Source organism: Canis lupus, chromosome 13 (genome assembly GCF_048164855.1).
Source record: "Canis lupus baileyi chromosome 13, mCanLup2.hap1, whole genome shotgun sequence".
Taxonomy (NCBI): Eukaryota; Metazoa; Chordata; class Mammalia; order Carnivora; family Canidae; genus Canis; species Canis lupus.
In genome coordinates this window covers 24,047,621-24,062,957 of record NC_132850.1, presented here as the reverse complement: position 1 = coordinate 24,062,957, position 15,337 = coordinate 24,047,621, and the positions used below count along the sequence as shown (strand labels likewise).

The following is a 15,337-nucleotide window of genomic DNA, read 5'->3' as shown; positions in this document are numbered from 1 at the left end:
TGCTAACCAAACAGGATACTGTTGCTTAATTCATTAAAATTTAACAAATAATCTCATTGATTGAGAAAGACTAGGATAACAATTAGTGATATAATATAGCTGAAAAAATAATCTGAATCCTAAATATTAACATGATTCCTTTGAATAAATTTTACTTATTAGTAGATACATACCTTACAGTCTCTGGGGAAAAAAGTGCTCATTCAAAAATAGGAAAAAGCAACTCTAGGGTTATATATTTTACCTGACAACGAATAATTTTATGCCTCAGTTGACTGCAAAGAAAGATCATTCTTTTTGGCATTTGCCTTGAGAAATGAGAATCAGGACAGCCAGACAAGGGTAAAAAAAAAAAAATGTGAAATTACAATTAACATTAAAAATGTTTAGAGTTTTCACTAAAGAATTCCTACATTGAATACAAAAAGGAGTCCAATCATTTCAGAAAGGATAGAATTTTTAATGAATGATTTATTAGGAGGCCCCTATCATTGAATGACATTTAGAAATAACAAATAGAATGCTCACTCCTGACTTTGTGAACTTACTAGTGTAGAATAACTTCTTTTCCATGAGTATGAATCCTAATAAAAGGGCATCTCAAGTTCTACCCTTTACTGATATTATATTCAGTACTGATATCTTCCCTCAATAATTACCCCAATCATATATGGGAAAACAGTGTTATGTGAAGTTTTACTTATTTATCAAACATTTACTGAGCTTCTAATTCAGGGCAACCATTAGAATAGATACTAGGTATCTATTATACTGTGATAAAGAAGAGAGGAAAGGCATCTGATTGTAGGGAAGCTTCTAGTGGAAGCACCTAACAACAAGCAACTCAATGAATAAATGAATGAGATAACTCAGCTACATAAGGGATTGAATAAAAAGAGCAGTTTTATTTAGATTAGAAAATCAGAGAAGGAGATGAGAAGATAATATTTGAGATTAGAATTTAATAATAGGAAAAAGGCAACAAAAATTGAAAGCAAGATATCCATGCAAAATGAATGTCAAGGGAAAAACCTTGTAATGAAGATGTTTTTGGCATGCTAGGGGAACAGAGAGAAAGTCACACATGGTTGTAGCATAGCAACAAAGTAGACGGGATAGATGAAGGTCCAATCAGATGAGATCTTGGAGACCATGTCAAAGAGTTTAGATTTTATTTGAAGAGCAGTGGAAATCTACTAGGGAATGTTAAACTAATAAGAGACACTTGTTTTTAATAGCTTTCTTTCTTCTTAGCTGTTATGTGGAAAGTGGATTGTAAGGAAATTAAGAATGAAAACAGAGACCAGTTGGGATGTAAGAAGCTACCATCTGTCACCTAGGCTGCTGGTCTTGGTAAGAAATGATAGCAACTGGGCCAAGAGAGGTGTAATGAAGACGGAGAGAAATAGACACACTGACAATCTGTTTTAGAGGTATAAGTGGCAGGACTAGCTGATGGACTGAGGGATGAGGGAATAGGAAAAATTGGGCAGTGATTTAAGGACAGTATCCTTTCCTAAATTGGGAGAGACTGGAAGGAGCAGGGATGGGCTCACAAGAGAAAGGCAGAGCCTTGTAAACCATGGTAGGAGTCTTTAAATACAAGAATGATATATAAATTTTACTTATAAGAAAGAGCATTCAGGGATCCCTGGGTGGCGCAGCAGTTTAGCACCTGCCTTTGGCCCAGGGTGCGATCCTGGAGACCCGGGATCGAATCCCACATCGGGCTCCCGGTGCATGGAGCCTGCTTCTCCCTCTGCCTGCTTCTCCTTCTGCCTGCGTCTCTGCCTCTCTCTCTCTCTCTGTGTGTGACTATCATAAATAAATAAAAATTAAAAAAAAAAAGAAAGAGCATTCTGATTGTTGTGTGACAAGGGAGGGGGTAAAGAGATTCACATTAAAATTAATCTTCCTTTATTGTGAACTGTGAACCATGAAACTTAAAAAAAATGAAAACAAATAATTCAATCCTTCATTCAACAAAATATTTATTGACTCCTGCTATATGTCAGACACTGGTCTCAGTAACAGTACCAAATGGTGATCAAAGAAGACAAAAGACCTGCTCTCATGTAATTTGTAATTTAGCACATGCTAAACACATTATCTCATTAAATTCCTTCAACGGTTCTACAGAATAACAATAATCTTCACTGACAGATGAGGAAATAAGGCCAAAGAGTAAAAAACTTGCCCGAGAGTTAACAGTAGAAGTGAAGTTAGGATTTAAAGCAAAACAATTCCAGGGCCTTGATTCTTCCTTTCCACATAATGCCTACCACACCTTGTGAAATCACAAGAAAACTAACATGGGTGTGTATCAAAGTTGCATCACCCCAGAAATAAACCTATGCTTGCATTATGAATTAATCTATGACAAAGGAGGAAGAATACAATGGAGAAAAAGAGAGTTATCTTCAATAAATGGTTCTGGATACACTGAACAGCCACACACAAAAAATAGTCAAAAAGAACTGGACCACTTTCTTACATCACACACAAAAATAAACTCAAAATGGACTAAAACTTGAATATGAAACCGGAAGCCATAAAACTCCTAGAAGAAAACATAAGTAGTAATTTCTTTGACATCAGCCACAGAAACATCTTTCTAGGTATGTCTCCTCAGGCAAAGGACACAAAAGCAAAATAAACCAAAATATCTCAAAGTATTTTTTATTTCTCCTTTGATTTCTTCATTGACCCACTGATTGTTCAATAGCATGTTGCTTAATCTCCACATTTTTGTGACTTTTCTAGTTTTCCTCTTCTAATTGATTTATAGTTTCATACCATTGTGGTCAGAAAAGATGCTTGATGTGATTTCAATCTTCTTAAATTTATAAAGATTTGTTCTGTGGTGAACATGTGATCAATCCTGAAGAATATTCCATGTGCTCTTAAGATGAATCTGTATTCTATTGTTTGGGGATGGAATATTCTGTATTTATCTATTAAGTCTTTCTGGCCCAGTGTGTCATTTAAGGCTGATTTTTCTTTACTGATTTTCTTTCTGGATTATCTATCCATTGATGTAAGTATGGTATTAAAGTCCCCTACTATTATTATACTGATGTGTATTTATCCCTTTAGGTCTATTAATATTTGCTTTATGTATTTAGATGCTTCTATATTTATGTATTTAGGTGCATAAACATTTATGAATGTTGAATCCTTTTGTTGGATTGAGCCCTTTATCATTATCTAATTCTCTTCTTTGTCTTTTATTACAGGCTTTTTTTTTTTTAAGATTTAGTCATTTATTTGAAAGAGACAGAGTGAGAGAGAGAGAGTACATGAATAGGGAAAGGGGTGGAGGGAGAGAATCTTCAAGAAAACTCACTGCTGAGCGTACAGCCTGATGCAGAACTTGATCCTACAGCTCATGAGATCAAGACCTGAGCCAAAACCAAGAGTCAGACACTCAACTGAGTAGCCGCCCAGATGCCTCTATTATAGCCTTTGTTTTAAATCAGACTATTTTGTCTGATGTAATATAGCTACCACAGCTTTCTTTTGGTTTCCATGTTCATAGGAACATCTTTTTCCTTCCTTTCACTTTCAGTTTCCTTTTCACTTCCTTACCCCTCTCTTATAGGTAGCATATAGATGAGTCTTCTTTTTTTATCCATTTAGCCATGCCTTGGTTTTGGTTTGAAGAATTCAGTACATTCACAATAATCATGTATGTATGTATGTATGTATGTATGTAATCTCTACATCCAATGTGGGGCTAGAACTCATGACCCTGAGATCAAGAGTCACATGCTCCTCTGAGCCAGCTAGGCACCCCTCATAGTAATTCTTGGGAAGAATGTACTTATTGGCATTTTGATAATCATTTTCTGGTTTATTCTCTATTCTTTTCTTCTTCACTGAGTTTCTTCCCTTGTGGTTTGATGACTTTCTTTAGTGTTTTACTTAGATTCCTTTCTCATTATCATTTTCATATCTACTATAGATTTTTGCTTCGTGGTTACCATGAGGCTCACATATAACATTTTATGTATACTCTATTTAAAATCTAGTTTCAATAGATAGCAGCTTAAGTTCAAATGCATTATAATACCCTACATTTTTACTCTTCTTTCCCACATTTTATGTTTTCGTTTTCACATTTCACATCTTTTTATTTTGTGTATCCCTTAACAAATTATGGTAGTATAGTTATTTTTACTACTTTTGTCTTTTAGCCTTCATACTAGCTTTATAAGTGATTAATCCACTACCTCTACTATATAGTAGAGGTAGTGGATATAGTATTCATCCTATTCATTAAAATAGTATAGTATTCATCTTTACTATCGAGATTTATACTTTCATGTGTTTTCTTTTTTTTTAATTTTTTTTTATTTATGATAGTCACACAGAGAGAGAGAGAGAGAGAGAGAGAGGCAGAGACATAGGCAGAGGGAGAAGCAGGCTCCATGCACCGGGATCCCGACGTGGGATTCGATCCCGGGTCTCCAGGATCGCGCCCTGGGCCAAAGGCAGGCGCTAAACCGCTGCACCACCCAGGGATCCCTACTTTCATGTGTTTTCTTGTTATGGATAAATGCTCTTTATTTTCAGGTCAAAGAAGCCCCTTGAATATCTCTTGTAAGTCTGGTTTAGTAATGATGAATTCCTTTAGTTTTTGCTTGTCTGTAACACTCTTTATCTTTCCTTCAATTCTAAATGATAATTTTGCTGGGTAGAGTTATCTCGGTTGGAAGTTTTTTCTTTCAACTTGTGAATATATTGTCATTCTCTTCTGGCCTGTAAAATTCTTGATAAAGAAATCTCCAAAGTCTTATAGGGGTTCCCCTGTATATAACAAGATGATATTTTTCTTAAGCTGCTTTTAAAATCCTCTCTTTAACTTTTATATTTATCTTATTCCTGAAATGTTCTGAACTTCCTGGATGTCTATTTCTCTACACAGGTTAGGGAAGTTTTCAGCATTGTTTTCTTCAAATAAATTTTCTGTCTTTTTCTATCTCTTTTTCTGGGATCCCTATAATGTGAATGTCACTCCACTTGATGTTGTGCTGTAAGTCTTTTAAGTTATCATTCCTTTTAAAAATTCTTTTTTTCTCTTTGTTGCTCTATTTGAGTGAGTTCCACTGTCCTGTTTTCTAAGTCATTGATCTTTTCTTCTGCTTCATCTAATCTAATCTCCTTCATCTAATATCCTATTGAACCCCTCTAGTTTATTTATTTATTTTTTAGTTCAGCTGCTGTATTCTTTAGCTCTGAGTTGGATTGGTACTCTCTTCTATTTTCTATCTCCTTGTTGAAGTTCTCACTGTGTTCATCCATTCTTCTTCTAAGTTTAGTGAGCATCTTATTGACCGTTACTTTTAACTTTTATCAGATAAATTATCTCCATTTCACTATGGTCTTTTTTCTGAGTACTTATCTTGTTCTTTTAAAACAGATCCTTTGTTCCCTCATCTTGCTGTTCTTTCTGTGTTTGTTTCTATGTATTAGGCAAAATAGCTATGTCTCCCACTCTTGAAGAAGAGGCGTCATGTAGGAGATAAACCTTATTGTTCAACCTTGCCCCAGATCTCAGCTGTCTTTCAAAATTTTGTGATTGTCCAAAAAAGCCTGATGTATTCTTAATAGGTCCCAGTTGAAGAGGGTGTGCCAAGACCTGCTAGTGTTCCAAAGGGAGAGATCTCAGTCATCCCTAGTTTCAGAGTGATAGGAATGCAGACCCCCAAGAAGCAGGTTTTACTGTATGCAAATGTATATAATCCTGTGGGATCACAATCATAAATCCTGCTGGCCTTCAGATCAGGTGGTCTAGACATGTCCCCTGGGCAAAACTTGTAAAAATCAGGGCTTCAGATGAGTGTAAAAGCTCCTTTCTGGGAGGTATCATCAAGTTTAGTGAGGCCAAGAGAAAGCACAAAGATGGTGTCTCCCAGCATACATTCCCTGAGAATACTTTTTTTTTTCATTCCCTGAGAATACTTAAATAGCCTCTAAATGTGTGGCAAAATTGAGGTCTGCTCTCCAGGCTGAAGCTCCAAGACAAGTAAATAGGCCTTTTTCGCTGGGGATGTGTCTTACTCTGCCATCTGTGAAGTGCCCTAGAGATGGTGACCTTTTAAAACTGTCTCTCTAATCATTACTATCCCATGTAACCCAGAAACATAAACCCCTCTGGCCACCAGAACCAGAACATCAAGGAATATTCCCTGTGTAGACTATGTACCTATGGTTTTAGCAAGGCAGTATGAAAGTGCAGGGCTGAGGCATACCTAACTGGTTGTACCAGGCCAGTGGGAGAATGTAGGGACAACACAGGCCCACCAGTGCGAAGAAGGGAGAGGAAAAGCACAAAAATGGCCCCTGCTAAGACCTCTGTCCCTGGACAGTGTCCCAAGAGGCCACTGCCTTTCCAGCAGAAACTTTTTAAGATAAGCAAATGAATCTCCTTCACATATAGTCTAGATACCTTTCAAACTACTGCTTTTGGCTGAGCCTCAAGGAAAATGAGTCTGTGTGAGAGTCCTTAGAGTAGCATCTCAATATTTTGCAGCCCATTTTGCCCTCTGAACATAGGCCCTATTGGTTTTCAAAGCCACATGTTATGGGGGTTCATCATTCTGGTGCAGGTCTTCGGGGTTGGGGTGCCTGGTGTGGGGTATGAACACTTTGCTTCTCAGAGAGAAGCTCCAGGTTTGTGATACTCCTCCCTATCGTGGGTTACTGTGCCAGGATTGGGGTTTTTGGCAAGACTGCACCTTAGCCTCTCATATTCATCTCAATATGACCCTTTTATTGTTTGCTGGAAAGGAGCTGTTCATCTAGTCTTCAGATCTTTTTCAGAGGCAATTGTTCCATATGTAGCTATGGATTCAGTGTGTCTGTGGGAGGAGCAGAGTTCAGGATCTTCCTATGCTGCCACCCTGGACTGCCACCTTACTTGTATCTTGCTACTTTTTTTAATGTTTCTATTAGACAATTTAAAATTATACATATAGTTCTCAATTATGGTTTCTGTTATATTTCTATTGACAGTGCCAGTCTATAACATAACTCGGAGTACATAAAAAAAAACAGTTGAGAGATGTAAGAAAGGAAATGGCAAATTTCCTTTGATGTTCTATATCAACTATTTGATTTTTTCTAAGTTCACACTGAATTCTTTTAGGTCTTAAATGTGTGAGCCAATGTTTATTTTCATGCTTGGAATAGATTATACCTTCAGTTCCATTATAGTTATGAGATTCTTTAAAGGATATAAATCTTTTTGCACTCCCAGTGCTCATGAAAAGAAAGCGAGCAATCTAATAGTTTCAGAGGATTACTCACTAGAACAAATATTTGGTGTTCAAATGAATTTCACAGTTTGTCCATACTAATAAATGTTCTTTTTGAATGCTAGGCAAAACAAAACAAGGATTTCTGTTTTGTAAAGAAATTCCTATTATGAAATTTATTACCAGAATATTTTGCATATCACTCTGAGCTTAATTTTCTGAAAACAGGTAGACTTGAAGTTGATGTCCACTAATATCATGAGAAATATAAAATACTTGTTTTCTTATGTTCTCTATGATTTCAACTCTAATGACTTTACATGCCATGCAGACCCCATCATTTCACATTGGTAGAGAACTTATAGATGGTTTGGTTTTCTGAGAACCCGTTAAGAGCCAATTGGAATTTATATTGCAGTAATGGAATTGATAATACTTGGAGACTGAGACTAAAAATTTCATTTAAGATAGTTCATTTTAAAATTTGACTTGGTTAATCAACCAGACCTTTAACACACAATACCATCTTTCCTTTTGGTTTTAGAGGGTTTAGGCTTGAGCTCACCCCTTCCAGGCTTTTTTAAGCCATTCTAGTCACTATCTTTCTCATATCTGCAGTTTTTTTTTTAATGTAAGCACCATAAAGTCAAGAATTTGTTGTTGAAGGAATAATTTTTTTTTAATGTTGAATGTTGGATTTGTTGAATGAATGAAATTATTACTGTTCAAGGAATCTCTCAACTCAGCCTGAAGGCATGCACTAGACCCCATCTTTAAAAAATAATAATAATTCCTTTTTATCTTACTTATTTCTTCTAATCTTAAATATAATTAATTAAAATACTATAATATAAAGAGTTTAACTCTATTTTGTATTTGACTATTGAAAACTTTTAGAGCCCTAACTCTCTTCCCAGCCTACCCTACATCTGGGTCTCCAAGATAAGAAAGCCTTAGATCCTTTTTCCTCTAAGGGCAGAAAATTTTCAAACCTCAGAGCTTCTAGGTCCTCTAGGAAGCCCTTGCTCCAGCTCAATCCTCTAATCACAATATAAACCAAAAGTCAACCCCTCCTCCTTTCTATTTTTTCCCCTCCTCATTGGAATCTTATATGAGCCTATCCCCGTCTGGGAATCCTCAATTTGTTGTGAATCCTGACCATTATTGTGTCATCTGCTTTGGCATGCAAGGAAATTCCTGGTGGGCAATCATGTCTGCTTCTAAGCAGACAACAAAACAAGTATGTGGTAAACATCTGAAACTAATTTAATGTTTTGTGTCAATTATACTTAAAAAATTGTTTAAAACAAGTATACTGTATAAAGGCTATGACAAAGACATGAACGTGAAGTTCAATGGATCACAGAAGAGAATAAATAGTTATTTTTAGAAGTATCTGGGGAAGCTATCCCCCAAAATGTGGTGAGTAAAAAAATACATCAATAAATACTTCAGAAAGAAACAATCTACAGGGATGAGTCTCGAAGAGATATGTACTACTAAGGAGAGAAAGAGTAAGATGTTTAATGTATTTATAATATAAGCCTGAAATTTAAGATGAGTGCAGGGAAAGGAAATGAGATGACGGCTCAATAGATTTGTAAGGATTGTCCTGGAGGTCAGCTTCATCCCTGAAGCACAAGGGAGCCAACAATAATGGTAGGATCCTGAAAAGAGGCAAAGAAAAAAGAAATGGAAAGGAAAAGAAGGACTTTCACAATAATTCAAAGTTGGAATCATCAGGATTCAGTAAACAAGTACATACGGACGTGAAAAAAGAGTCAAGGATGACACAAAATTTTCTAGTATGGGAGACTGCTAACTGGTGTTCAAGGGAGCTTCCACAAAGATAATATATCTGAGCAGCACCTTAAAGAACTGTCAAAGAATAATGGGACAGAATGTATTCTGGTTAAAAGAACATGACTAAGGAATAGAATCAGGAAAACACAAAATATGTGGATAATGGTAGGCAATACAATTCTGCTGAAATATGGAATCTAGAGAAAACAAATCAGACAGGTTGTTAGGCTCTGACTCTGAGGATCACACAAGGTAGTGTACATATTAGATGGACTCTATATTTTATACAAGCCTATTATCTTGTTTCTCTCCTTGACCTTAATTGTTACAAAATTCATTCTCAAATTTAAAGCCCAGATGTATTAATGTGTTCATATCAGGTATCTGGTAATTTTATTGCTCTTGTTCCTTTTAGATTGCACAGATTCTATAAATTATTAAATTTTTTGTTCATAGGAAACATCTTTCATTGTATTTCCCCCAAATCTAATGATTGTTTTTAATAACCCTTCTCCCCCACAGACTTGCTGCCACCATTTTTTACATGATTTGAGACCTACGAGCACAGTTTACTGGAACTGTACTAGGAGTCTAATCCAATTTGGAATAATCACACTCCTTCCCCTTGGAATTTAAGGAAAATCTGTCTCTCTGTGGCTGGTAATGCACCATTTGTACTCAGAGGTTGTATACAGCCTTCCTTCATTCACCACATGGATTCCTTAGTAAAGAAAACTAGTTATTAGAAAAAAAAATAAGGTAAATGAGCAGAAGTAGACAGAAAAGAAAACAATCCTTGGATTCTCCACAACCTTAATATATGATTGTAGGTCTTCCTAACACCCAGTTGCTCCCCTTAGCTTGGTATCTATGAGGCACTCTTGTATTAATACATTTTTTTCTTTACTGCTTAAACTATTTCAGGTTGTTTTCTATCATTTATAACTCAAATTATTATCTCCTACCACTATGAAAGCATGGAAAAGTTGTTTGCCCCCATAGAATACAAAGCAATAGTGCTATCTCTGGAAGTTTACTCTGCAAATCATACAATGTAGAATGTAGAGTGAATATATTTTCTCATGTGATGCCAGATTACATTATTAATAACAAGAGGCAACAAAACATACATGTTTACTACAAATAAGAGACACAGTTGTAAAGTGGCTTCTCGTACATCTTACCCTCTTACTCTCTTGGCTGGAAGTCTCCACTCAACTAAATCTCTAGGATAAGGTTGGAAGGGAGCCTGTGACACATCACCCAGCTTAACAGCTCAAATCTTTGTTCTGACTAGTGCTGTCACAGAAGCATTACTCTTCAGCACTTTGTTCACTTCCTTGTACTATGTGTGCACATATCTATGTTGAAAACCAAACTCTTTTAAAATATTGGCTTTGATTCTTAAACACTTTTCCATGATAACCTTGTACTTTTAAAGCAGTAAACAGAAAAATTACTTTGGAGGAAAATCTTACATTAAAAGTAAAATAGTTTCTAAAACCATTATGCAAAAAAAAAGCATTAAAAAACAAAGAGTGAAATAAACCCCCCCTAAACATCAAGGTTGTGTAACAGCAGGACTGTTCTTTACCTGAAACTTTTCAAAGCCTCCTTGTGGAAGTTTCCAAGACAAATATATTGTGTTTTCTTCCTGCCCCAAAATCATCAAATCTGATGGTGGGTCTGGATCTAGGGCAATGAAATAAGACACTAGAATGACAGCTTTAAAAAAATCTATAATGTATCAAAGTCAGCACCCAAAAACTAAAAAATCGAGTCAAGAAATGGGTAGGAGGCATGAACAGATATTTCTCCAAAAAAGACATACAAATGGCCAACAGACACATGAAAAAATGTTCAACATCATTCGGTATTAGGGAAATACAAATCAAAACCACAAAGAGCTATCACCTCACACTGGTTAGAATGGCAAAAATTAACAACTCAGGAAACAACAGATGTTGGCAAGGATGTGGAGAAAGGGGAATCCTCTTACGCTATTGGTGGGAATGTAAACTGGTGCAACCACTCCAGAAAATAGCATGGAATTTCCTCAAAAAGTTACAAATAGAACTACCTTATGACCCAGCAACTGCACTACTAGGTATTTATCCAAAAGATACAAATATATAGTTCAAAAGGGCACATGCACCCCAAAGTTTATAGCAGCAATGTTGACAATTGCCAAAATGTGGAAAGAGCCCAGATGTTCATTGACAAATGAATGGATAATGAAAATGTGGTATATAAACACACACACACACACACACACACACACACAGAAGAATATTAGCCATCAAAAAGAATGGAATCTTGCCATTTGCAATGATGTGGATATAACTACAGGGGTATTATGCTAAGTGAAATAAATCAGTCAGAGAAAGATAAGTACCATATGATTTCTCTCATATATGGCATTTAAGAAACAAAACAGATGAACATAGGGGAAGGGAAGGAAAAATAAGATGAAAAAGAGAGGGAGCCAAACCAAAAGGGACAACGAACTCTAGGAAACAAACGGAGGGTTACTGGAGGGGAGGTGCGGGGAAGGGGTAATTTGGTGATGGTCACAAAGGAGGGCCCTGATATAAGGAACACTGCATATTACTTGCAAATGATGAATCATTTAATTCTATCCCTGCAACTAATAATACAGTATATGTTAATTAAATTGAATTTAAATAATTTTTTTAAAAAAAAACCTTGACTGTCACACTATGGAAGAGTCCTAGGATATGGGGTTTTTCCAGTCCGTTTTAGCCTTATGTGATCTTGCATAAATTATCTACCCTGAATCTCAGTCTCCTCAACTCTGCAATGGAAAGGACAAAACAATTTTCTAGAAAGCCTTTTCACACAATAAAATTATGCAAACTATGGATTTTAACTTTTTCTCATAGCAGAATTCAGTATAAAGTCATTACAACTGGGATTTTTAACTTACAATTTTATGCACTACATAAAGTAAGAGATCACTCTCTCCTCCTTGCCTTAATTTCACAAATTCCTTTTCCCTTTAAATATTGTATCTGAGAAGATTCTTGAATTTTATTCTTCAAATTGATAACATAACTCTATTTCTAATACATATTAAAAATTTTCATATTGCATTGCTTTAACTGAGAGAAACATAATATTAATATTTTATTGGAATAATTTCATCTGTAAAATTCAAATTTTGCATGAGATTTTTTTTTGTCCTACTTACATATTGATTTAAGTTTATTAGAATGCAGTTCAGTGGTAGATTTAAACCTGAGTCACTGATTCACTATCCTTTTTATTTTTTCTGTGATGCATATTCCCTTCTAACTGGAATCAATTTATTATGCTTCCAAATTACCATAATATATTTTAGCTCTATTTTATACATTTATTAATATTCCATCTACCTCCAAATGGAGTTGAGGTGGCTTGCGGAAAAAGGAGGTACAGGAAGGTCAAAAATTATTATTATGCAGTAGAAGGTAAAAGTCAAATAGTAAAGTGGAAAAGATGGGGGAAAATAATTGCCAGCCTTGTCTTGGAAAACACAGCCAAAGCAAGGTCATAAAATATGAAAGTATTATGAAACCCAGAGTAGAAATGAAGATCTTGAGGTCCAAATAGAATCAGGATTCATACAAAGTCACAGAGCCAAGAATGGGTAGTGTCCTTCCTATGATGTAGCAGCCTTTCTAGTGAAGCATAGTGGTTACAAGGGTAAAATCTGATGTCAGGGAAACCCAAGTTCAAATCTTTGTTATCTTGTATAAGCTACTAAAATTCTCTAAGCCTCAGTTTCCTCATTTATAAGAAAGGTAAACATATGCATCTCATTAGGATCCATAGAATAAAAGTCGCCATTCAGAATTGTGATATGAAGTATAGAAAATATTTTGCAAAATCTCTGACAAACAACAGGCACTCTATTTGATGATGACAACAATAACAATGACGGTGATGGTGACCTGATAATGATACAGCCCCAATGAAAGCAGCAAAGAAATTTTCACTTATAAATTTTTTAAATCCAATTTTAAAAATGAAGCTGTTTCTCATTATTTCTGACATTTCCTCGAATGGTCTTTAGGAGAGGGAGCAGAGTGTCATATCAGTTTTAGTGTTAGACACTGGGTTAAAAATCTCACCCTCAGTGATGAGTTATGAATACCTCTATACCTCTAAGCCTTAACCTACATCTGAGGTAGCCTGGGTAGATTCAATACGGTGATGTAAGCACATAATACCATGCTGGTGATTCGTAACTGGTCAGACATTTTAGCATATTTTCCAGGAATCGATTTGACTGTCACCCATTTTCTAGTGCTTTCTCTTCCTCCACACTGTGAATTCTGACATTGAGCCTCCTCTCACACTGATGGGACACTGGTCTTTGAGCACAGGTGCATGTGGCTGGGCCCAAGTGAAAGGGCTTCTTGGAAACACTGCACATGTTCAGGGCAGGCATACGTGTAAGGGATGCTAATAAGGTCAGAAGAGGCAAATTGAACCCAAATAATGCAATTTAAAAAAAAAAGGCAGTGCTATATACTTTGTCATATTCCAAGTGTTGTTTTGTGTTTCATAAAATGTTAAATACAGTCAAAATAATAGAAAAAATATTGAGTGTCTCATGACAATAATATCTTGAGGTTTGGAGTACTTGGCACTTGCACAAAGAGCTCTGTGTTTGGAATTTAGTAACAAGATTTTGTACATAGGCAGGAATAATTATTCTCATTTTCTAAGTGAAAACTTAATAGTTCTGCCCAAGGTCACATAACTAATAAGTGATAGAGGCAGGAATATAATTCAGGCGTTCTCCAAATAAATGCAGTGCTCCTTCTTTTCAAGCATGCCATAAACCACTTACATTTTCATTCATTTTTAATTAGATATTGGCTTTAAACACAACCATTTCCAATCTTTTTTACACATGAAAAGTCAATTAAATATAAAATAAACTTACAAGTGCTAACCATGAGGACAGTAGGATGGCTTCTCTTCAGTCCTTTGGTAGTTATAATGCTAATTAAAAAGTCAGTCCCTGAAGCAAGGCTATTAAATGTGAAGGTCCTACACGTTAAAAAAAAAAAAAGTCACATATTAAAATGTTCAGCTCAGAAACATTTGGAAAACTCCCATCTTCTCACCCTGTCTATAGAAAGAATTTTATATATAAGTCTTGTGGTATTTTTACTGTCAATCTGCTATGCTCCAGCACAAATAGTTAATGAGAAATCATAGCTTCTTACGCAGAGAAATTAATTTAAGTAAAAAATGAGATATTTTGAATTAATTCATTATTATATGCAGAAAGGATCTGTTACTCTACATCTGACTCAGTTATTCTAATCACACTGCAGCCCAAATGTTTTTACAATGTTTTCTAATTTCTGTTTATATTAAGTCACTAATATAGCTTTTCAAAAATGTATATATAAAATGTTAATCTCGTGTTCCATGTAACTTGACTCCATTTCTTTTCTCAATATTTTCATACCTTTGTGTGGAAGACAGGAGGACTTCCTCTTTCATTAAGCTTTTGCTGGATATTGAAATGATGTATCCATCCAGAAGACTTCTAGCTGATGGCCAGCTAACAGTTATTGCACTGGAGTTTCTACTATGGTTCATAAATTCAGCTGCACTTGGGGCTATATCATTAAAACAAACACATAAAATAACATTTTCTACTGCACAAAGCACCTGCTCTACCACAGCCTTGAAACACTCTCAAGATCTGTTTTACTTTCTGCAAACTCTGAGGGTAACCAAGACATTCCTTTCATTCTTCCTGGTACATATGAAAAGCTAAAAGTCAAAATAAGAGAAAAAAAAAAAAAAACCCTAGCAAGAATCATTTTAAACTTTAAAATGGAGCCAATAGGCGTTATTGTAGTACTGTAACCAATATTTCGTTGCCTCAGAAATGTAGGGAGAGATTATATCTTGGTCTTGCGCAACCACTGAAGAGGAGCAGAATATGCCGCCCCAAAATACTCCTCTTCGGCATAAGGATTATTTTGAGCTGGTTATTTTTAAGAAATGCAGACACAGGAGAAACTCTGAAAACTGAGTAAAATTACCTTTTGTTTTTTTTTTTGTTTTTTTTCTTTTTTTTAATTTATTTTTTATTGGTGTTCAATTTACTAACATACAGAATAACCCCCAGTGCCCGTCACCCATTCACTCCCACCCCCCGCCCTCCTCCCCTTCTACCACCCCTAGTTCGTTTCCCAGAGTTAGCAGTCTTTACGTTCTGTCTCCCTTTCTGATATTTCCCACAC

General features: G+C 35.6%; 1 protein-coding gene across 4 annotated transcripts in view; it reads right to left on the bottom strand.

Moving 5' to 3' along the window:
* PTPRQ (protein tyrosine phosphatase receptor type Q) overlaps positions 1–15,337 on the bottom strand; it is a 246,273-nt gene that overhangs the window by 204,473 nt on the left and 26,463 nt on the right. For all 4 annotated transcript variants that reach the window (XM_072772894.1, XM_072772895.1, XM_072772896.1 and 1 more), the window contains 3 exons: positions 14,551–14,704; positions 14,017–14,123; positions 10,657–10,754 (listed from right to left, as the gene is read on the bottom strand). In XM_072772894.1, coding sequence (XP_072628995.1) covers positions 10,657–10,754; positions 14,017–14,123; positions 14,551–14,704 — 359 coding nt within the window. The remainder of the gene's footprint in view (positions 1–10,656; positions 10,755–14,016; positions 14,124–14,550; positions 14,705–15,337) is intronic.